This window comes from Hetaerina americana, unplaced genomic scaffold (genome assembly GCF_022747635.1).
Source record: "Hetaerina americana unplaced genomic scaffold, ioHetAmer1.1.p SCAF_457, whole genome shotgun sequence".
Lineage (NCBI taxonomy): Eukaryota > Metazoa > Arthropoda > Insecta > Odonata > Calopterygidae > Hetaerina > Hetaerina americana.
Window position 1 is genome coordinate 38787 of NW_027287049.1, and position 25178 is coordinate 63964.

Sequence of the window (25178 nt, forward strand, 5' to 3'; positions counted from 1 at the left end):
CGGCCTCTCAATTAAAGAAGAAAGAGGAAGAAAACTCCAATGGCCGTAAGAATTAGTTGCCAATCTCTCGTCAGACCAATTGTTGTGTTGGTGTGACGGGAATCACGTCAGGGACCAACCACAACCTCTCGACCAGAATACCCTCTGTGGTGGTTTACGGGAAATTAATCCGCGTCAGGGACCAACACACAGCCACACGCACACTATCCTGACTGAAATCCTTCACGAGGCTGTGAGACCCTGTTAAAGAATTTCAGATGGAGATGGAATCCTTCACGAGGCTGTAGAGTAGACCCCGTTAAAGATTCCAGGATATTCTCAAGCACACACTCTGTGACTGGCACAGACCAATCACACACACAAGCACTCAAGAAACGCACACACACTCAAAAGGGCCCAACTTCTGGGAGAATCTGGACACAGGTAAAGAGCAACTAGGAAATGCGTCGAACACGCGTGTTTCGGCCACAAAGTGGCCCTCTTCAGCGAACCGAAGGGAAAACACCTCCAACACAAGGTTGAAAGCGGATTAATTTCCCGTAAACCACCACAGAGGGTATTCTGGTCGAGAGGTTGTGGTTGGTCCCTGACGTGATTCCCGTCACACCAACACAACAATTGGTCTGACGAGAGATTGGCAACTAATTCTTACGGCCATTGGAGTTTTCTTCCCCTTTCTTCTTTGGCCCTGATCTTTTCAGTAAACATAGAATTGTCTTCCACTGTTTCCGTATTTACAATATGTCAGTTCCATTTGCATCAGTATTTTAAAATGCGTAAAAAAAATTCAGAATAACAGAGACGAAGAATTTTACGTAATAACTAGTAACAGTCTTCACCTCTGTTATTATGGAACAGTTCCACCACATCACGTCTGAATATGTAATTTATATTCTACGAGAAATGTCGTATGTCAGAAATCGGGTCATTTAGACTTAAGGCTAAAATTTTTATGTCCTATATGGTGGTTATAATTTTACTTTTTGTACAGAAAACAAAACTTGCCACAAAAATTTATTTTTAGTCATACTGTTTCCGAAAATTTCCACTGTTTCAAATAGTGTTGGGCATCAGTTTAAATATCAGTGCAATAAGGAAAAGATGAATCAGCACGCATTAGATTTATTATTCATTTAATGTATGTGTTTGATGATCGAACCAAATGCTCACACTTTCAAATTTAATGGTGTTGCTTGGACTTGTATTTTATGTTCACTATATTCCTCTTGGCCACTACCTCGGCAATAGTTTTGCAAGAAGGAAAAACACTCAGTGGCAATGCCAGCCTTGCGAAACAGATGGAAAATAAATAAGATTAGTGATTGTAAACATAAGATGAGTAGACAACTATATTAAATTATATTTCCTTAAGCCGTAAAAAGCTTTTTGCATGTAAGTATACTATTTAATATATTCAGCCTATAAAGTTACCATAAGAAGCTCAATTTATCCTTTCCATACGATAAGTAGACAAATAATACTTTTCACCAGAGAAATTTACCCGTACAATCGATATCTATGTAATTATCTTGAGAAGACCATATCGGGCTAAATTTTAGCAGAGGGAATATTTGTTAAAGAAATTTCATGTAAAAAATTAAAATATCACGCAATCTGTTTAAATTTTATTTTCGTGAAATATAAAATATGGAAAATTATGGATATAATTTATAATAAACGGAATTTGTCGACGAACTATTTTTTATCCAGACAATATGTATAAACTGTATATTTTCAGGCTTAGCTTTGTAGATACTTTCCATATTGGAGAGAAAAGATATTTACAGTTGTGATTTCCACTATATTATTTTTATTCATACGACTCGGGAACACTTCGTGTGATAATCAGGTGAAAATTACTTGCATGTTGGCAAATATATACTCTTGTTGATGAGAGCAAAGGGGGGGGAGGTTTAAGGGGTAGGGGTGTTTTTGTTTGGCGGGGATAATAGACTGATTGGCTAGGTGAAAGAGCCGATCTAGGTGAGACATGTATAAAGATTTTGAATTGCGCCAGTAGTTTCACTCGAGGAAATAGGTCAGATTTTAAAAGAATGTTTCTTTTAAGCCTCATAATTATACACGAGAGACTCTGAATACGTATATTATAAACCTGACTTTTCTTTGCGTGCCAGAACTAAACCATATAGATGGCGAAACCGTGTCTTGGTTTACGAGGTCTAGACCGACCTCGTAACTATGTCATCAACTTAAGTACGCCTGGTTTTAACGGAAACACCGAAGGATAATGTTTTTGGGGTGTCATCCCTCCCTTGCTTCAGCCTGAAACTGCCGAGACATCCTTCACCAGTCTATAAAGTTTCTTGACTAGCAGTCAGTACTCTATCTGCTAGCTAAATACGCTGCGAAAAACAGCATGGAAAATGGAAATGACAACAGTCACCTACTCGAAGGATGGCTTTTGGTACATAAGGTTAGGCTTAGTCTCGAACGAAGCCCTATGGCATGTAACATTCACACAATTGGGATAGGACCTCCCTCTGTGTCATCTACGAGTAGTGTTTCCTACAAATTGCGGATTTACCGAAAATTGCTATGTCTGGACTTGAAATGTGGTTGTCTCAGGGTATCCCTTGGAACCCTGCCATCATACGCTTTAGCCTATCGCACGGCAGAAATAAATGTCCGGGAAATTATGTTATGGTTTTACGAATGAATATTTACCGTCTCAATGTAAAATAAGGTGCAGATATCATTGAAGGACCAATAATTTCAGTCGCAAGAATATCCACGTGACTTGGTCGGATGTTGCCATTTCTTGTCACAGAATATTGTGGCATGAGATAAAAATCATTTGCCAAAATCAAATCATAAGAACTGTAAGACACCACGTCTGGATGGAAAACTTACAGAGTTATTTACTCTGTTATCGTTGATATTAAAACTTTTATGTAAATCAGATAGGCATATTTAGTGAGCAATATAATTTGAGAACCCATAGTCTTTCATTTATTTTAGCCGCCAAATGGTTCCACGAAAAATTTTTGGAACCTCTAACCAAGGTTAAAGAGAAATATTAATGAAAAGATTTTACGAGAAACTACGCAGGTTTTCAGCTGCGGATGGCCATGATCACTAGTAGAATGATTAAAAAAAATCAAATTGCATTAATAAGTTCTGAATCTCTTAAATATATGGAATATAGTAAACCAGTATGGAATATATCAGACAGGAATCATATGAAAAACAGCTCTTATTTTGATAGGTGGACACTGAAATGAGGTGCAGGCTTGTGTAAGGTCTATCTATTTTATGCATTGATGGATTTAAATTCCTGTATCAGGATATCTCATTTTACTGGCGTATTTTCTATGATTTCTAATGTAGTCAAATATTAATTAGGATTCTAAGGATATTCTTAATGAAAGGAGGCACGTGTAAGAAGGTTTATCAGAAACAAAATGTTAATGATGGTTTTCGTCATTCAAAGGAAAACTGAAATTATTCTCTCTCGGGGAAGTATCAAGAGAATTTTTCGTCTCTATGATTTAGAGGCATGTAATTTTCGATAATTTCTTTTTTCATAGGTTACATAGTTTAGCACATTTCAGTGTAAACATTTGAAGTGATTTTGAAAAAAAAAGATTAGTATCGTGAATATTTACATGAAACAGTGCTCTTTTACTCCCTCCGGCACTGATTATTGGGTTAGAAAATTTCGATACAAAAAATGTATTCTCAGTGTCACACACGATCCCGATGTTTTTCTTTTCTTTAATATCTTACGAATTCAGCGCGATGGTATTCGTCCAGAAGCAATCATTTCCTGACGCTTCCGTAAAACAGATGTCCGATCGCAAGGAAAAAAATTCTTATATCTCATCTCGCTGGGAATTTCCATTCATGACTGTCACGCCTACGTTGAACTTCATGGGACATAGCAGTAACAAAATTCAACGATCTATTTTTATCATTTTAGCGTTAGCTTTGGATGTAACTTCGTAATTCTGCCTCTCATTGTCATTTAAAATGTATAAAGTTATAATGCTGGTTTGTTTTTACCCTTCGTATCTAATGATTCAATTCTTTGCCGGGTGATGCTATTTGATAAGCAGCAAAATAAATAAATTATGATGAAAATATTAAAATCATTGAAACGGATTGCTTTAATTGAATAATTCAAAACCTGAGCGGCGTTTAATGTATAGAATAAAAAAGGAATATTTAAACATTTCTGCTATTATAACAAATAAATTATGCATTTAAAGGCTCTTTATTAAATTCCCATGTTAAAAAGTGTCTCAGGCTAATCAATATTATAGGAAAGGGTTAATTTAACATAAAAGAATCACAGGCTGATTGGATCTGGAGTTCAAGTTTGTTGCATTGGGAGGAAGAGAGGGAGTAAGAGGAGTGATCGATCGGCCAGCTCCATTTATAACCTGTTCGCTTAAGTTTTCGCGATGAGGGCCGCGCGGTTAAGGGTCGGGGATTGAAGCGGCAGGAAGACTTAGCCACGCATTAGTGCAAATGAAGGGAATGGCAAACACTCAAAGGTTGAGGTTACCGATTACTTATTCAAACTTTCTTTGAATAATTAAGGGAAATGCTTCAAAACTTTATTGTGAAAGAGTGCTGGTAATGACAAATCATTTGTTTAGAGGATCTAAAAGGGGGCATTTGTTGATCGCTGCGTTTAGCCCATTCTCCACCGAATTACTTAAATGAGTATTTATTCAGCAACAAGGTTACAACGTGTCTATTTCGGTGCTTATCTCTACAAAAGGTTTCCTCGATCATTTTTCTGTAAAAGATTTTTATTTCGCCGGGAAAAAATCATCGCCACACTCTAAAACTCATGGAAGAAAATCTTTAAATTTGGGTGTCAAAAGTTTTGTAGAAATCTGGTTCTTTTGATTAATTTTTTATCGTTTTTCCTGGGGAAGTAGTTGAATTAAAGCTCTAAAATGCTTCCCGTACTGTGTACTTATTTAAGTACCGTAAAATTAAAAGAGGTCGTCTGTGTCGAAATATTTGAAAGTGAAAATGAGAGTCGAGAGAGATGTCGGAACTTGGTCTTCTTTCTTTCGATCCAAAATTTCTTGATCTCGCGTCACTAACTTAAGTGCTATTAAGAAAATAAAATTATGCAACCATTTTATCGCTTTCCAAGAATAAAAACTACCCAGGTAACCCGTCGCGTTCAAAACAAAGACTCCTAACCTCTCAAATTAAGTAACAAGGAATCTTGTAATGATTACAATTATTTTCTAAGCTAGGTTCATTGAATTTATTTTGACTATTTCCGAAGGTTCGTTCTTCAAGGGCTTAACAGACAACCTACCTTTGTTTTTAACTCCGTGTATGCGTGTGTATAATACATTTATAAAATATAATATTATATAATAGTAAATATAAATATAATAGTAAGTAATATATTAAAGTAAATAAGTAAATTATGTATATATACGTATATATATTTACATAGTTACATTTTTTTTAATGATGACAAATAATTATGCAAAGAACTTCTGTGGGCTTAAGTTAAATATTTATTGTGACTAAATTTAGCCCACCTGGCCACGCTCGGCAATCAGTTAAATGATTCTGTGGTCAGGAACAAAAACAATATTCGATATAATCAGCCCTGCAACAAGTTTCTCATTTTCTCGACTTCTTCGAAGTTCTTCTTGTCACAATGTTGTCAATTTTTCAATTTTACCCTTGTTTCGGTGAGGAAACGTCAGTTTTCTCTTTTTTCGCTTAATAATTTAAAACAATTATATTACGAGATTTTGATTAAGGAGCAATAAAAATATTCATTATTGTCTCATTTCTTAAAAATAATATGGTATTGGATGAAATTTTCCGCAAAAACAGAAAGCCATCTGTCTACCCCAAGTCCAAAATGCTCATTTCTTTTAATTTAATATAAGGTGGCAAATACTGAAATGCAGCCAAACCAACTTATGCCACTACGCAGATACACCGACATTAAATTGCTCTTTACTCATGAAAAGTTCAGCGAAAGGCTGGTAATTCTTTCCTTCTGGGAAGACATGATGAAATACCAGTAAAAACTAGTTTGCCAGGAATGAGTAGCTTTGATTTGTCTCGGGGAATGGTTATTAATTTTTTAAAAATAACTTGCAAGAGGGACGTCAGAGGAAAAGCTCGCCTATCCTGATGCAGCCGCCACTCATATATAGAAGCCGCAATGGATTATTGGCCATAGACCCTGTTGAAAAACAAACATTCTTAGAGCCTCCCTGGAGCCCCATGGAATAGAATTTCAGATAGCGTATTAAAGATGTTTGGTGATGGAGTTTTGTTGTTTACCCATGGTTCTCAGTTGGATGAGATGAAACTAACGCTCAACTTAAAAATACATCATTTGAGTAGATGGCGACAAACAAAGAAGGGAAGGGTTTTATAATGGGAGTACTTTTTTCTGTGCTGCGTTAAGGAAGCCTGAATATATGCATTTTATTACTTGTAGTACTCCTAACTCCACATCTCAGCTGTCGGTCGCCTCCCCTAAACACTACTACTATTCCTAACTCCACTTCATATTTATGTGCTCCTTTGTCAAACTGCCCTCGCATTTGATATTTTTTGAAATTGTCCAAAAAATGTTTAGGAAGTCATAGCTTTGAAATATCCTTCTGGAGTATTGAAAATTCTGTAATTTTATTTAATCCATTTTTGCATCGATTTGATTTCTCCCCGTGTTTAATAGGCATTTATTTCTACTTAATAAGTATTTGCTGTGAAAGAGGGGATGTTGATATTTTCAGCTCTCAAGCAATCAACTAATGTCATTTAAATCGAAAACATAACTGCAACCTAAAGGACCATTCAAAAAAGGAAATAAATATATACTGCCCATTACCGATGTTATACAATTTGATTATAACCATTTTATTACTACGATTGGTTGATTATCTTTTGTCTATTAAATTTAATCCATGAAGGAAGTAATTTGTGCCTTTCTTGGGAATGAATCACATTAGTTCTTTTGCACATCTCAACATTAGTTCTTTTGATAATCATCTGAATGACCTTATGTGATAAATATTTGGTTTAAATACCTTCTGTTGAGATTTGTTAGTTAAGGAATGGCTCCATGCCGCCCAAATCATTACCGTTTCTTCCCGTTACTTGACGTTACTTCGGGCTGCTAACCACCCTCCCTTCCATTTATTTCGGCAACCTTGTCTCGATCTCTTAAACCCTTTGCCTTCCTTCCTCAATATCTCAATGCTTCCGACTCGGTGCCTGGGGGATTCGATGCCTCGAGTCGAAAAAATAGCAGTGAACCTCAGAAAATGCAGTCTGTTTAGCCAACCTGCTCCTGTGACAAATGGTGTCTCCCTCCCTCTTGTGATGCTCCAGCAGGTTTCCGAAAGTCCCGCGGATCACGCGTAATTTCACCTCGTCCAGTTTCGCCTTTCCTTTTCTTTCGTCACTTTCGGCGGTCGAGCGTCGGGGGTGGGTGAGGAAGGGGGAATAAGAGCATCGCGAGACGAGACTTTTTAATATCCCCACCCATTCAGAGTATAAACCTCGAATGGATACGGGATCTGCTCTAGCCACCTTCTACGTGAGAGTTGAGGGTATAATAACTGCTTTAATTGTAACTTAAGAGGCAATTTATAAATATAGGAGCTCCTTTTTAACTACCTTTGTTTGGATTTTCTTAATTTTAATGCTCGAATCTTGCAAAAAATCATAACTTTCAAATCGTAATATTTGAATTATTGCAATTTATTTTATATAATCTATAATTTTAGCAAACTAACTAAAACTAATGGAATGACTTGTAATTGCTAAAAAAAATGTGTCTTCTGTCATGGTGCAGAGTGGCTTCCCCTTCCTTCTACAAATTTCCCGGGTCGTTTCTTTATTGGCCAGCTCAGTTTCCTGGATCTAATGTCAAATCAAGCCTCTGGCTTCTTCTTATATCTTCATCGATTCCTCCCCCTTCTTCGAGTGAAGAAAGGCTTGTTCTTTCTTCTCATTCCCCCATACTGTTTTAGGGCTGATTTATCTCGCCAATCATCATTGGGTTGAATCAGGGAAGTGGGTCGGAGTGGATCTCGAAGCGAGTTTGGTGACGACCTCACGATCGTGACTCGTGACTATTCTCTGCCCCACCTTCTTGATCCGTGAAGTGTTGAGGTATTTCACACCTCATCTCGCCTTTCTCGTCTCTACCCTGAATAGTAGACGATAACCTCACCATTTTGGTGAAAAGAAAGGCGCCCACACAATGCCTATTCCCGAGGAGGAAAATTCACCATGGAACCTCATCTGAGAGTTCGCTTCAAGTTTTTGTCAGCTTCAGCATCGGAAAATGTGAAAGAACATGTCAATCAAATATTCACTTGATTTGTTCCCTAAGAAATCATTCATTTGCATAAGGTATGATGGAACGGCTGGCTCTGACGATTATAGTATTGTAGGAAAGATTTCGTCGTTTGAATGGTTTTTCGGGCGATGAGTTGAAGGATTTTTTCAACAGTCACTCTATTTATTTTTAGTTCGCGATTTTGAGTCGTATAAAATTCCTATTTCCTTTCCCGAGCAGGAGAAAATTATGCTCGTTTTTTCTCGCGTCTCTGGTAGTGCGCAGATACATTTCGTCATGGGAAAAGTCTTAACTGCCTCGGTCTTTGTGGTTCTCCTATCTCGCGTGATTAGCTATTCCTTCAAGGAATGGCATAAGTGCATGTCTGACATGTATATTAGATATGAAGTAATTGTCTTGAGAAAGCCCAGCAGTTTTAGGGATGGTTGGAAATCAGGAATTATTTTGCAGTACTAAAATCATGTTTCTTAGGATCAATAATGATGAATTTATCGTATCATTTATCTTCCCATTTTTCCACCTGTCCTTTTGCACAGTTTATAAAAGTTAATGCTTCAACTATCACTCATATTTTAGTGGTTAAGTATGATAAAAATCATGGTCATAGCATTAGGTAATGTTGACTTTCTCTTTCCAAGGTATATGTAATCACAACCGGATGACCTCGAGATGGACCTCTTCTGCACTCACCTCTTAAGGGGTGATCTTGCCTCAAGTCCACTCGGGTAGCCTAAAAAAAACATCACTTTTCCTCTACAAGTAAAAATGAACTTGAAATGCCTTGAACTTTGTTAAGAGAGAAAAATGGTGGGCGGCAAATATACCTTAGAATCTTAGTTTAACATTTAAAATTAGAAAAGTAATTTTACTTGATAATGCGGATTCTTACTTAATGACTGAATGTTTAAATTCATTTTGGGAGACACCAAATTCAGTTAATCTTTAGCGACGGAAGAATGAAGGAATCAGATTATCTTCAGGTTTATTCATTTATATATTTTAAAACATTATCCACACACAGAAGTAGCACCAATTTACAGTGAAAAATATAATAAAAACACGTAAGAGGACACAATAACAGCATAACAGTAAACAACGAGAACCGAACATGGACTGGGGAAATATTTGATTTGTTGAGTGGTGGGATAAAGCTTGAGTGCTGAAATTGTATAATAAATAAAAAGGAACGAAAGTGTGGGGTATTGAATTTAGAAGGGAGGAGAGGCGAAATAAAGGTGAGCGCTTAGTGGGAGATATCCTAGGAATAAGAAAATGAGTCAGGAGTGAGTGCGCGAGGATCGAGTTGGTAGCCTGAAGTTTAAGAGAGAGAGTAGCTCAGGGAAATGAACAGTCGAGTTTAGGGTGTTGTGGTGGAGTTTTAAATCAGCTTTAAGTCTGCGGTTTGGGGGCTAGAAATGGATAAAGAAGACAGAACAGCGTTTAAGGACATATTGCGGACGTGTGGGACTCGGTGTTTGACTATTTTGGCGAAGAATTGAGAGATACAATCGAGGGATTTTAGATTAGTTGGGGATAAGGTGGACCAAACTGGGGAGCAATATGATACTATGGGAGCGACAATTGTTTTGAAGTACGAATGGACTGCTATTTGATATTTAATTTCTTTGAAGCGGTAATACTGTAATACTGTGGTTAGAAGTAGGCTGCAGGCAATCGGAAAAGAATTTTAGAAAGAGTTTGGATTTCTCTGAAGCCGCAGCATTTTCGGTACTATATGAGAGTGCTTTGGGAATTTGAGGACGATTACAGTGCTGATTGATAAAGGACTAGAATTTTTGGGGCTAGAGGAAATATTAGAGGAGACAGTCGGCGCGTAGTTTTCATAGTCACGGCGAATGAAGAATTTGGAATAACGGCGGTGATCAACGAAGGATCGGCGCGTTTCCACATTTGGGACGGCTTTATGGAGGTGCCAAGCGCGAGTTTTGTTACAAATTTTATAGTATCCTGTTTAATCCACGAGCAGAATTTTTTGTCTTGGCCGTAGCTAGAGGAACAAAATCTCTTATGACGGTCCAGGTGAGCTCTGTCCTAACCGATTGAAGGAACCTCTGGGTTGAAAATTTTGGTGGTGGGTGCATACCATCGGTCCTTGACATCAGTATTTAATTTCCCTCTCATTGGCTATAACTTCAATGGCACCTCATGTGACTTTTCCACCATTAGGATTAGATGGTGTACTTTATGCCTTCAAATCCTAATTTCCAGTACCCTCAGAAAGTGCTTAAGTTGAGCTTCTTCAAAAATTTGGTGCAAGGTTGTAATTTTTATTTATTTTCATTAGCATTCATATTGGTTGCCTCTTGTTTTTTTAGGGAGAAGTGGGAAAAGGTCAACCTCAGGCCACACAAGAATGGAACAATAACATTTCAACAAAGGAAGATGTATTACTTTGATGCAGCAGCATCTGCTGGCTCAGAAGATGATCTTGTGATAGTGCCGAACATTCCAATGCTGGTGAGTATGATTTCATCTTATTATATAGAAGCCAATCTGTATGTTATTTAAAGGACTCAGCATTACCTTTATCCACAGCCACCTTCTCTGGGGTATATTTCCAAAATGTTTTGTGCATCACACTGATTTTCATTAAAACTTTGAATTAGAGTCTTAGAATTTACCCTTTACATGCATAGCTCAATATTTTTCTGCTAATTCGGATTATCATACAGAGATACAAGGATGCGTATCAAACTAGTTAAAACTCACCCAAAGCTATTTCAGTGTTGGAAATGATGACATTTGATCAGGTTTTAGTTTACCACATAGTACTTTAGTGCTTAGTTGAGAATATATATTAGTAGTTAAAACTTACTATATATGTATTAAGTTTTTATAGCCATCCTTTTGTGATGTAATTGTGAATATAAATAGCATTGCCATTAGACCACTAGTATTTGGAAAATAAAATGTTATCTTTATGACTTAGTAGCCCTTTTCTGAGCTAAAATTTAAAGATTTAATGAGCTGGATTAAGTCTGTTTTGCATATGGTAAAAAAACCAGTCAATAAAATTTCTTCCTCTGCTTCACAAGCAACAATTTATTTTTGGATAAATATTTTCAAAATGATTTAATAATTTTTTAAATCATAAATACCATGGCAATTTTTTCAAATTTGTTACTTAAAAATTAACTTTAAACGCTATACCCATGGCTCATTTGTCAATGAAATACCTATATTATTATTATTAAATTAGGAATATTATTTTATATGTATTAGGTTACTCCAAGGCATTCTAAGAGTTCTTTTTTAGCCTAGAGATGATTAAAAGCATTGATAAAAAAGAATGCTGCATACTTTTCCATATAAACATATAATTCTGAAAGCCATAATATTACAATTATTCATTATGTAACTAATCAAAATGAATGTAATATTTATTTATTTTGTCAGAGTGCAACTTCCCAGAGTAAGCATGCAGCTCGATTCCTTCGTCTAGCCATGGCTTCCATCATGGACATCCTTAAGATAAAGCCATTTGTAGAGGTTTCCATTGGCCAGTTGCTCTGGGGTTATGAAGATCCACTTCTTAAACTTGCAAAGGATGTTGTTCCAAAGGAACAGAAACTCCCTTATGAAGAATTTGGCCTCCTATATGGGGTATGTTATTTGAATACCTACTTGTGTCATGGAATATTTTGGATTTTGTTTGCTTGGCTAGTTTCTGCTTCAAATGTATGCCATTTCAGCTACGGAATGTTTTTACAATCTTCACTTTATTTAAAAAATATTATGACAATTATGAATAAACATATATTATGGATATGGAGGGGCAAAAAAGGTATTAAGTTTCTAAAGGACCAATCACATGTATATCTAAGTGAAGGAAAATAATTGATGATGAAAACACAGATTCCTAAGAGTTTACTACTTTTTGTTCAATGCAATGGTATTCCTGAGATGCACAAGGTATATTGCCAAGAAATAAAAAGCTCTTACCTAACTTTAATTACTGAACAAATTTTAAACTACTCTTATTTACTGCTTAATCATTCAAGCCAGCAGTTTATCTATGAAAATTAATGTAGTGATATGGTTTATATCTATAAAAGCTTAAGGCATAAACCTCTATTAATTACTGAAATGCATGTTTTATTGCCTTGATTTTCATTTGATATTAATAGAGACTATGATTCTGGGTAATCTGCTTATGCCACCTTGGCTACTCTCTTTGTTCATGTTCATCTTGAGCAGTTGTAGAAGTTGATAAGATGAGTTTAAATGCAATATAATTAGAAAAACACACATTAATCGCAAATTAGAAGATGATGTCATAAAAAAATCAAGATTCAATGGATTATTTTATATTCCTAAGCTCACCATCTCTGACCATAATATATACTTACATATTATGTAATACATGCCACTGCATGTGCCATTTTTTTATGAGTATCACTATAAATTGGTAATGCTGCTGTATGCTAACAAATACATATGATCCATCATTACCTGAGTTTTCCTTTTAATTTTAGTCACCAAATAGGAATAACTCTTACCATAGCCCTACAGTTGCAGTTCACAAGTCCATTTCACCTTATACTATAAAGAATTCATTGAATAAAAATGATAGTTATATAAAAATGGCACTTTTATTATTGGTAGCATTAGTGATATAAATATTTTTTTCAATGAAATTGTTATTTACGCCTATATTAAATATACTTAAATTTAATTTTCATTTTTTTCTGAGCAGAAGAATGGAACATCGAAAGATGTTGTCACAATCTTCACCGGGAGAGATGATGTCACCCGTTATGGCCTAATCAATCGCTACAATGGCAATTCTCAAATGAAACATTGGAATACTGATGAATGTAACAGCCTTGAAGCAAGTGATGGCTCCCTCTTCCCTCCGGGGCTTACCAAAAATTCGACTGTGTATGTGTACGAGAAGGATCTCTGTAGAAGGCTGCCACTTGTATTCCAGGTATATACATAATCATAACAATTTTTACTTGAGAGTGCTTTCATGCAGCTTAAGAGAATTAACTCATAACTCAAAGAAAAGAGAGTAGTGAAACATATTCATTTTACTCAGTAGTGAAGATTTAATGCATCAGAAAGACTAATTATGGATGACAAGGAAAAGCAGAATGGCTTGACTCATATATTGAGATTCAAAAAGTAGAAATATAGGATCAAGTGAAAAAATTACAATTCATATACCTTAATTGTTAGGAAATTAAATTTGTAATCTTGCAATCATTCAGGATTTTCAATTTGCACTGTTTATTTTATTCCAACTAATTAATTTATGTATTCAATTCTTTTGTTTGGATTCCTTGAATATAATTTTATTTAATTTAATTAGATTTTCTTGATTCTATATTCATAAAAAAATTAGGTGGGTATAGATGATCAAATTAGTCAAATAATTTAACATTGTTTAGCATAAGTATCAAGTCGATTTTGCAACAACTCATTATAACTATTTACAGAAAGGTAGTCAATGATCAGAATGGAAAGTAATAGGTGGAGGTGAGACAAGGCTGTCCTATAATGCTTAGGCTTTTGGGTGCATGCTTATGTAGATGAAATGATTTGAGGGGAATGGGAGATGTTATTGGGATAGCAGGTAGGTGATGAGCTAATAAAGCTACTAATTGTTTTGAAAATGAGTGACTGCTTTTTATACATAAATATTTAGCTAGACAGTGACCCTTAAGCATTGCCATTATTGTAAGTATGATATTACAATGAATGATGTAAACAGATGTGTAAACTAAAAGGATTTCAATAGTTAAATATAAGGTTATGATTGATTTAAATGAAAGTAAAAGTAATGGATTTTTGAAACCAATAATTATTAAGTTATGCATGAAATTGTGGAGGCTTAAATTAAATCAGGTTTAGTACTTCATGCACCTAGCAGTTGAATAAAATGGAGCATGGTAGTAAAGACGTCAGGATATTATTAGATTAGTGTAAAAAATAATACAAAATGGATAAAAGTAATAAATGGGACCATGATGAGAAATGTGAAGAAGGTTATTGAAGTTATTTTAATTTAGCATGAGATTACTTTAGAATCTTGAGGTCTAAGAACAAAGATAATAGTAGTCCAGCTGCTTTTGAGATATGGATTTGTAGAAGAATAAAATAGTCAGATGAGCAGGGGAAGATGTAAGAAGTTATGGATGAGGTGGGAATAGGGAATTACTGTATTTTCCCATCGATAACGCACACCTTATGTATAAAGCTCACCCAGAACTTGGTAGTTATCATGATTTTGTATAGGGCACCCAAGGATTCATAGTTATCATTAATGTGTATAGTTGCCATGCATCTGTATGCACATATATATATATATATATATATATGATAGCTTCAGTGGCTTGTCTGCCTTCTCTGAGCCAAGTTGCGTGACGCTAGCATTGCCTGTGTTGTTTCTGTGATTGTTTACAATGTTTAAAAAAATTGAGAACGCCGCCAGTTGTGAAGTGAGGGCAGTGATTAAATTCCTCAATGCAAGAAACGTTCGCCCATGTGAATTTCATCGCCAATTAAAGGAGGTGTATGGAGACAATGTAATGGACGAGTCGTCTGTTCGGCGGTGGTGTCGCAACTTCAACATGGGGAGGGGGAACACACACGACGATGAGCGTTCGGGGAGACCGTCTGTCATTACAGACCAACTGGTGAGCTCAGTTGACGAATTCGTGAGGAACGATCGGCGCGTCACAATTGATGACATCTGTGAGCATTTTCCCAATGTTTCTCGAACAATTGTTCATGAAATTGTTAAACACCATCTGCATTATGCAAAAATTTGTGCAAGATGGGTCCCTCGCGTATCTCAATGAGCTGGCGGCGAAGGACTATGCAGCAGGAATACAGAAACTTGTCACACGTTATGACAAATGCCTTAATTTGCTTGGAGATTATGTTGAGAAGTAGTTTAAAGTATCCTCTTTCAAATAAAATTTTTTATGTTTGTTAATATTTACTTTTGTGTCTTTATTTCACGAACGGGTACTACTTTCCGGATGACCCTCGTATATGCTCGTTAAAATTATATACAGTGTATGTAAAAATATGCCCATGTTTGGATTTTTTCAATTTTCATTACATAACGCACATTGTCATTTTTTTAATCATCTGAGCATTTTTGTACAGACAACGCACGAGTTATCGATGGTAAAATATGGTAGTTGTCAAAAAAACTTGAACAAGATAGGCAAATTAGATGGAGGAGGGCTATTGAGACATAATAAAGTTGAAGCAATGTCCAAATAAGTTGTTGGGTTGGTGGGTAGAAGAATGAAGAAGGTTGGTATTTCAAATGGTATGAGTTGGGAATTCAATTTCCATAGAAGAAGTTATCAAGCTCTGAAGCAGATACTGTTGGAAAGCACTTGTTTTATTTGCCAGAGTCATTTCTAAAGCACTGAAGAATATGCATAATTTTTCATGGATCATCCTAGAACTGCCTCTGTATGGTGAATTATTCATTATGATCAACCTTCAAAAGTGCTCTCCAGATCTTTAAGAGTATATTTTCTATCATTGCATGTCTCAGAGAGCATTTACTGCAGAATACATGAAATAAATGATTGAACTCAAACCAGATTTTCAAGAAGTGGCATGATGGAGAGAAAGAGTGCTCTCTTTGAAATTGAATTATAATATATTCATTCTTTTCAACAATATGTATGCATTTGAATTGCTCTTTAAAAAGCCTTGAGCTATTGCAATAAAACTGCAAATATTAACTATGTAAATATACGGTATGTGGTTAAAAATGTAGAGTATATGAAAATTCATAACTACACTAGCATAATTTCATTTGCAGGAAGAGATTGATAATGCTGGTTGCCGTGGGATAAAGGGATACAGATTTACTCCTCCAATTAATGTGTTTGCTGACATTGACAGTAATCCAGATAACATATGTTTCTGTCCATCCGGTCCACCATGCGCTCCAAATGGCCTTTTCAATGTTTCCCTCTGCCAGTATGGTAAGTATGACGAAATGAAATGATAAAATTCTTCACACTGAGTATCTGTCCTTAACTCATGCTGAATCATTGAAAAAATCATGTTAGCAAGTTTTTCTTGATGACATTTCTTATATCCTGTAATCTAGTTGCTATTTAGTGTGTTTTATGATAATTAATAGTGTTAGGACTTGCAAAAACAGTCCATGTTGTCCTTCATATAAGCAAGCAATATCATGAAAGTTTGTTAGCTGCACTGCACGCATAATTAGGAAGTTATGTTTAACAGCTTACTTCGTGAAGTTAAAAGCAATGTTTTTTTTATGGGTTAATTTAAACAAATACTTTCATTTAACATCATATGAAATAGTCAAAGAGATTGTTGAAGTTAATTAGTTAATTAATAAAGTAATTAGTTCAATATGATCAGAATGAACAAATCAGAGTAAACTTTTATGTAATACCACTATTTAAATTAATAAATATTTTTACTCATATCTGAAAATACTTATGTCTATTTTAAAAGAAACCTATTGAATCATAATAGAAGGTGAATAAAATTTAGCTCCATATTTCTAAATGTGGGGGAGATATGATGTTGAAAGATTTCGAAGTCTTCTTGATCTCTCTCCTTTTGGCTCACATTGGTACAACTCTAAAATTATTCTTATGAGGATGTATATTTTGTGAAATATTAACATTTTTAATGCCAAATTTTCGATTGTTTATTCTTGAAAATATATATTTCTATGTTAAAAGTTTGAAATAAAAATGATTTCATGAGTTTAGCTAAGGGTTACTCAAAAAAATTACTTCTTAAAATTTTAACATTTAGCATGTTGCTACCCAAGTCTGTCTACATATATATTTAATTAAACCCCCCTACCATCTCCTTCACTTATATGGTGTACAAATGATTCCAATGACTGTGTTTTTATTATAAAAATAAGTTACATTAAATATTCCCTTACATGGTCCACAGCCATGATGTAGTGGAGAGACTCAGTGGTAGTCAACTTAGTCTACTTCTAAGTGATGAGGTAGCTGCAGAGATAGCTAACCTCTGCAGGGCAGCAATTTCAGTGTATCAAGAGGTGGCATTAAAAATTCAACATTGGGGAAGGCAGTAGAAAACCACATAAATTATATCCGCATGGACACAACTAATGTATTGAATTATAGAAAGAGCAGGAAACTTGAAACTTTGAAACTTGCCTTGAAACTTTTAAAGACGTTGAACCCACAAAGATAAAGTGCAAGAAGAATTTTGTGACCAATGAGCAAGATTCTTTGAAGCCCTTAATTGGGTTCAACTAAGCAAACAAATGATCATGCCTGTAGGAATAATTGCTAGAGATGGTAGAAGAGTTTAGGATATTGTCTTAGAAAGATATACTCTTTGTAAGAGTATTAGATGTATGTAGTAATGGTATGATGAATACTGTGCTGAATTGAAAATGCTGACCATAAAGTTAATAGGGAAATCAGGAATAAGTATTCTAAATGGCATGAGGAGAGATATCAATGAAGGCCTGAAAAGAGAAATCATATTGATATTAAAATACCTCTATACAACACCTCAAAAAGGTGTAATGAAAAAGTAGACTGTAAACTTTAACTCTTAATCACTGTCCTTTAAATAATGATAAAATGTTATCACTGGTGTTTATTGTGTATACAGTATGCATTTGATTTTTTGCAATAATTATTTCTTTTATTGATTTGCATAATGCAATCATTCTTTGATGATTCAACCCTCATATTTGTCTATAAGGTTGCTAAAACTTCTTGTCTTTCAGGGTATGATTATTTTACCCTGTTCGGGCCCTTAAAATTAAAATCAACTTAATATTTTAATTCAAATTCATTGATACATTACTCGGAAATAGTTTTTAAAAGAATATAATAAAAATCATTGAATCTTTACACAAATCATAAAATATCGAGCATTTTCATTGTAATCAATGAGGATGTAAATTACCCCTCTACAGATTGATAAAATATTCAAATTTTTTTCAGATTCTCCAATTATGATCTCCTTCCCACATTTCTACCTTGCTGATCCATCATTTAGAGAAGCTGTTGAAGGTATCAGTCCTCCTGAGAAGGAGAAGCATCAGCTTTACATTGACATTCAACCTGTGAGTCTTAGTTAATTCACCTAAATCATATTAATACTATTGCGACTGGCAGGTTTAACTATTTTAGAGCTAAATAAGGTATTATAATTTGTCTATACATATATTAATGCATAATGATTATATAAAGTAATGATATGACAGGAGAAGGTGAAATATAAAAGGTCAAAGCGCATGAAGTCAACACCTGAGAAAATTGAACCAACAACTTAACAATTACATGTCATGTGCTTTAACTGTCTGAACTGTGTACATATATGACAACCAAACAGTTTTCATAAGATTTTTGGCCTCAATTTTTTAAGAGTTTCAATGTAGTGTATTTCAATATGAACATGCAATTGGAGTAGATTTGCCATTTGAGCAACAGACCCTCATGATATGGAGTCATTTATAAATTTTATGATCTGGTGATATTACCCCATTATGCCTGTCATATGGCTATATGTTTACAACCCAGGCCAAAATATGTTCCAGTTCATTCTGGATTGCTTAAAGGAGTCGGATGAAATGATAAAATTGGGGTAGCTTTAGTTCATTCTTAGATCTTGCATTAGAGAGGTATCTCAAGAATCTCAAAACTTTCAGCGCCAATAAATGAGTTCAATAAAATTTGAAAATCTGTTGTGCATTTCATAATGAAATCCCCATATACCTTGGAAGTTTTTTTGATTGGTAGCCTGGAGATTATAAATAATAGAAAAAACTTATTTCAGAGAAATAGAAAAGAAAAATATTTTGAAAATTAAACTTGAAGGACTTATAGATAAAAGTCATAAAATGTACTTTAGGAAAAAATTAAAACATGGCAATGTAAAGTCTTTCTTTGTGATACCCAGCTTAAACATTGGTAGCATCAACAGCCAATAGCTGATCTTGGGACATGACACAAGATTGTTTTTATCCTTTTAAGTGCAAAAAACAGCACTCTGGTTCTCCAGTTGCTGTGACTCATGTTAGGGAAATGTTTGCAAAGGAAGGTAATTCTTTCAGTGAGTATTGAAGTTTATTATTCTTAAATAATTGATGTAACTTCAGACTCCCTGATACCTGATGGAAATCTCCTCTCTCATCCAGACCATGTAATTTATTCTGCTGGAAGATTTTATTTGTTAAGTTCTGGATAAACCATAAAAATTTCCTCAAGTGAAGCAACAAAAAGCCTTGTAGTACTATAAAAACATGTTCGTATAAAATAATCTTGCTGCGGGAGGAAAGATAAATTTGAATATTTTTTTGCTTGAAACAAGAATGTCTTCCACCCCTTTTGCAACAACAGTATGATCACTATGTTTAATTTATTATAGTGTCAGTTAAATTAGTTTAAGCGAATTCCCTTAATCCACAAATATACCTCAGCTAACAGCATCCACAGACATCATTGTCATGACCTCTTAATGGAAGTTCAAATTACCAACAAAACTTAGAATTATCAATTATTTTCAAGAGTATTTCTCCATTTTTTCTCAATTCTTCATTCTACTTTTTTTTGCAGTAATCACTTCATAATTCAGCTCCAATTAACTAGCTAACTTAATAAGAAGCTATATTCACTCTTCTGACCATTGCTAAACTTATTGCATTTGTAATGTGCCTTTTGGGGCCTGTGTGCTTCTTCATTTTAAAAGACAATTATCCTGTTTCTTTCACTCCTTTTACAGCCAATTAGAAAAAATATTTTTTATAACTCAGATTTGCTGTATTTAAACATTTTTTGATGCACCACTTGGATCATAATTAGCTCACTCCTGATTGCAATCTGTAGTTTCTCAAGTAGTACAGCCAGAATCCAGTCCTCAGAAAACAGCTTCCCTGTCTTTATATTCACTAAACAATTCCTTAATTTCATTTGGACCACATGACTTACCATCACTGGAAGTCATGTGGCCCCTCCCATCACTGGAAGTCATGTCCACGCCCTCTCCATGCAAGTCATCCCCACTCTAAGCCCCAAAAAATACTAAATCAATTCTGCTCAGTTCAGTTGAAACGATCACTCTACTTGTCCAATTCAGTCCTAGTCACTGTAGAAACTTGTGGCACATTAGAGTTGAATTTTATTATACTACCCTATCTCCCTTAACAAACTTCCTTCCTTCTCAACAAACTCAATCAGAACATGAGCTGTTGGCTATATTTCTGCTACACAAGCCCGGGGACTCATTGCTGAATGTTTAACTATTATTTTGGTGTGTGACTGTAAAAATTGCACTTCTTATAATTAAACATTAACGAGTATGAGAAGAGTTGTTTATTTCATGATAAGATGAAATTTTACTTTGCTGAAAGATAGACAATTCTTCTAAAAATCAAGGGAATGCTGCAGCTTCTATGGACAAACCACCTCTGTAGAAATTAACACTAAAATATATGTAAACATTCATGTTTTTTAGATCATGACAATATGAATTCAGGAGTTCAAAAAATTCTTTTATAAATAAAAAATTACTTCAAATCTTAAATTAACTATGATAAATATTGAAATGCAATAACAATTTATTTAGAGTGTATTAAATTCCCTGAGTGAAGCTGGCATTTTTGAACTACTATTCTGTCAGTTTTCAGAAGTATATTTTACATTTCTTAGGTTTGTTGAATCAATGTTGAGATTTTACTTTATGAGAAATGGATTAATTATTCAGCATAATTCTTTCCAGGTAATACTTATTAATCTGAGTAATAGTTTATAGGGGTCCATCAAAATCTTTACCTGATTGGTACTCTATTGCCAGTAATAATAGTCGTTTTTTCAATAGTAATTTAACAGCCATTAACTTAATAAATGTTCATGCAAAATTTTTATGGGGTTTTTATATCAGTAGGTAAGTAAATTTAATTTTTAAGACATGTAATTAGTAATTAAGTTCTACTTCAAATATATTACTTTAAAATTCACTCAGTATTTAACACAAATAAGTGATTAGGGGATTCTCATTAAAGCCCTTTTGCACCACTTTTGTTAATATTCATTCTTTTGATAGGATTTTTAATTAGTATTCGTATCTAAATAAATTTCTTATTTCTATATAATATAGCATGTTTTAAAGCAGCTGGTATTATTATGCCAGTCAGATGTAGTGAAATTAATGAAAAAAATATCCATACCATGCACATAATGGATACAAGACAAGCCTATGTGGAAAATATACCTAATTTTTGTTTAGTGGAAGCATTTTCTGTGTTGCAAATGATAATTAGGATAATATGCTGAATGATTTAGTTAATTTTTATGTTTGAATATGTCTAGTTGAGATTCATTTATGTAATCGTGTGTAAACGTAAAGGTTTTTACACTTTGTGGCTTAAGTTTTTCCATACATGAGTGCTTCAGAATACTTAATTGAATAAATCTCTCTCTTCTTATGTCTCAGGAAATGGGAGCTGCCCTGTCTGCTCGTGCCCGTGTACAAATCAACCTGGCCGTGAGTCAAGTTGTGGACATAAAGCAAGTGGCCACATTCCCTGACATCATCTTCCCAATCATGTGGTTTGAAGAAGTAAGTGAAATATTTGATCAAACTTACTAATTAAATCAACAAACTTTGAGCAAAATTTTGCTTGAGAAGATGTGAGAGTTCACTTGTACTATGAGTATTATAAATATAGTGGAAAAATGGAAACTAATATAGTTCTTATGGAGCAGATTTTGTTTGACAAATGTCCAATTTGTAATGTTACTGGAGGAAGGGTGATTGAAAATTTGGAAAGGCTCCAATCAAATTTCCCAATCATCTATAATATTTTTCTTTTTTGTTTAAAAATATCAATTGCAGAATTGAACTAAAATTAATCTTTATTATATTGAATGCCATCATTTTAGCTTTACCATGAAAAAACCTGTCTCTCTAAATAGTTTTTGAGCTCTGCATCTTTTTCCTCCTCTCTTCCATTGAGATTCATTGACATGATGGCAGCATAAGCATTCAGTGCTAATGCTCATTATTCTTAGTATATCAATGTCTCCTCTCTTCAGAATAGTCCGAATGGCTAGAAAAGTTCTTGTATTTTCTGCAGCAGAAATGGTATGTGTTCACCGTCACTATTCATACCATCATGGTTTATAGTGACATGACATCATGTCTCAACTAGCATGGAATGAACGTCTTTCATAATAAGTAAACCTCTATCAGGGCAGGGGTACAAACTTCAGGAGTTTCCTAAGAGAGGAAAGACAGAAAATGTTGGAGAAATTCATTTAAAATTATCAAGAAGCTAGTGCTTCACTTACATTATAGTAAAACCAGTGAGTCCCTTATGCTATTGTGTTTGAATAAATCCACCCTTAACAACTTTTATACATTGCTATTCAGTAGTTTGGGTGCAGCTAAAATGAAGTAAAACAAATCTGAAAAGTTATTATGTTCATCCTAAGAATGAAATGAAGTACTTTCTTTACTTCAATTCACTCATTTATGCTAAATTGACATTTAAAAACCTTATCATGAGCATTGAGTTTATCACCTTATTACAATGTTGAAGATTTCTTCTGGCCCAACTGGTTATAATAAAAAATACCTCTATAGAGTGAAATATTTCCAAGCACTCCTAGGGAAAACTTTTTAAATATATGTGTCTGTTTACTAGAACAATCAAAAACTTGTCTTTTTGAGGGAAGTTTGCCTCTTGCCTTTATTTCATTTAATTTATACTTGATAAAATATTTCCTTATATGCAGGTAAAAATTTTCCCTCATGTGGGCTAACACTCTTCTTCAATTGTAAACAAGCAATTAAGAGCCACTGACTGATAACCTTATTTTGTGCCCCACCAATGACCACTCATTACTAAGAAAGGTAACTAGGAGTACCAGATGCTCCTACTGAAACTATTGCTCATTTTAAAACTTGCACTATTTCACTAACAATCACACAATGAAAATATACAAAAACTGTTTGAATGAGTCTCTATATTCCAGAAATAGGTGTAATTATTTACATGAGGATTGAAGAAGTAAATGAAGGATTGAAAAGATGAAGGTTGATGATGAAATGGCTGAAAGAAGGGACAGGAGATGAGGTCGAAATTGATGAGTGGGAAGGAGGGAAGATATGCTCTTTGGTAGCCTGGTGTTAGGCACATGCTAGCAAAAGTTCTGTATCAAAGTTATGATTGCTCAATAAAATAGAGTGAAAGGTGTAATCTCATTATTTTATATTAGAGAAGTTAAACATTTTCTCTCTGAGTCTGCATGTATGAAGACTAAAGTGAAGAGTTGCTATGGATCATTAGGTATTCCAACATTATTTATTCCATATTTTTTTCTTATTTAGCAATCCAGAGTTGAGAAATTAGAGCACATTCCATTATTTCCTGTCACAGTTTACATCAATTTGTTATTGAACAAGACTAGTCAGCTTCATAGTTTAAGATGAGTGATTGAAAGAGAGTGGCAAGCAAACTTTCTAGAAAATGGGAACATGGAAAAAAGTAGACATAGCAAACATATTTAACAAGATCACTTTTTTATAAATGACTTTTTTCATATTTTTTTACCATTAACTTATAAACTCCTGGCACATTATGTAACCCACTTTTTACAGACACATTTTTTTCATTCTGAGATATTTTCTTTGAGTTCTTACTACATTGACTCAATTAATGATAAATATTTAATAATGAGCTCTCTGCCAGAGATGCAATGGAAATTCAACAAGAAAACCAACTTATAGTTCAGCATGAATTAAAATAAATGGGAATCCATTTTTTCTGGAATTTTCACTCGAGGTGGTTTTGTGCTTCAAGAAATCCCTAAACACTTTTCTGTTATTGAAAAATATTTTTTTCTCTTAATGTCAAATATTGGTTTTCTCTCATCGCTCTCCAGATTCTATTACTTTAACAGTAAAATGTATCATTCATTATTTTCAATTGCAATTTATAAAAATATCGCAGGGTGTCCAAACAGAAATGTAAGTTTAAGATATAGGAGAAACCAAGGAAAATGGATTGTGTTTGCTTGTGATAGAACCTACGAGGTCAAAAAAATCTTTCTGCAAGATGCCCAAATGAATCAAAACGTCGGCACAATTCCAGAAAAATTAGAAAACTGAATAATGGCTTGCTTGAAATATATTTATGCAAATATTGGTACAGTTTACTTGCAGGTCAAAGAAAATCAAGGTTTTTGGGCTTAAAGCTAATGTGTATCAACGGCCACACTCCCTGAGTAACCCTTTGAATCGTGTAGCCAGATTGCTGGGTAACCCAAAGATCGAGTCGTGAATTAGAATTTATCCTTGTGATTTCCATATGCAGTTAATCTGTGTAAAATAATATATGAGATAGAATTTTTACTTAAAGTACTGCGATGATACGCAGGAAGTTCCTGAACAAAAATCCGATCTAATTTCCATTGTAAAAATCACCGTTGAAATCTTACGACTGTCTATGCCCATCTTCGATTATTACGGCTTCGCACTCTGAATTACAATTCAGCAGGTTCGGGAAAGTTCGTAGATAGTGGTAGAAAGGGAAAGGAGTGGCGGAGATCGCTCATGGAGGCCATAATTTTTTTAAATAATTTTTCGCGAGAATAGATAATCTCACCGCGAAATTGTTTCTGGACAATAAGCCTTTCACACTGCACTGACGTTCATTGTGAGAGTTCCCGACGATCTAAACATCAACCAAATGTTTGCAGGTCAACATGCCACAAAAAGACAAATGCAATGAAAACCTAAATGTACAGTTATGAATGCACAGAAAAGTCAATTTGGTCAATGAAAGACAAGTTTGATAAATCTCATT

At 34.4% G+C, this 25178-nt stretch overlaps 1 protein-coding gene across 1 annotated transcript in view; it reads left to right on the forward strand.

The window, feature by feature from the left end:
- LOC139693279 (scavenger receptor class B member 1-like) overlaps positions 1-25178 on the forward strand; it is a 50312-nt gene that overhangs the window by 21627 nt on the left and 3507 nt on the right. Inside the window, exons 3-8 of the mRNA XM_071591392.1 lie at positions 10669-10810; positions 11750-11956; positions 13050-13283; positions 16149-16314; positions 18313-18434; positions 21803-21928. Coding sequence (XP_071447493.1) covers positions 10669-10810; positions 11750-11956; positions 13050-13283; positions 16149-16314; positions 18313-18434; positions 21803-21928 — 997 coding nt within the window. The remainder of the gene's footprint in view (positions 1-10668; positions 10811-11749; positions 11957-13049; positions 13284-16148; positions 16315-18312; positions 18435-21802; positions 21929-25178) is intronic.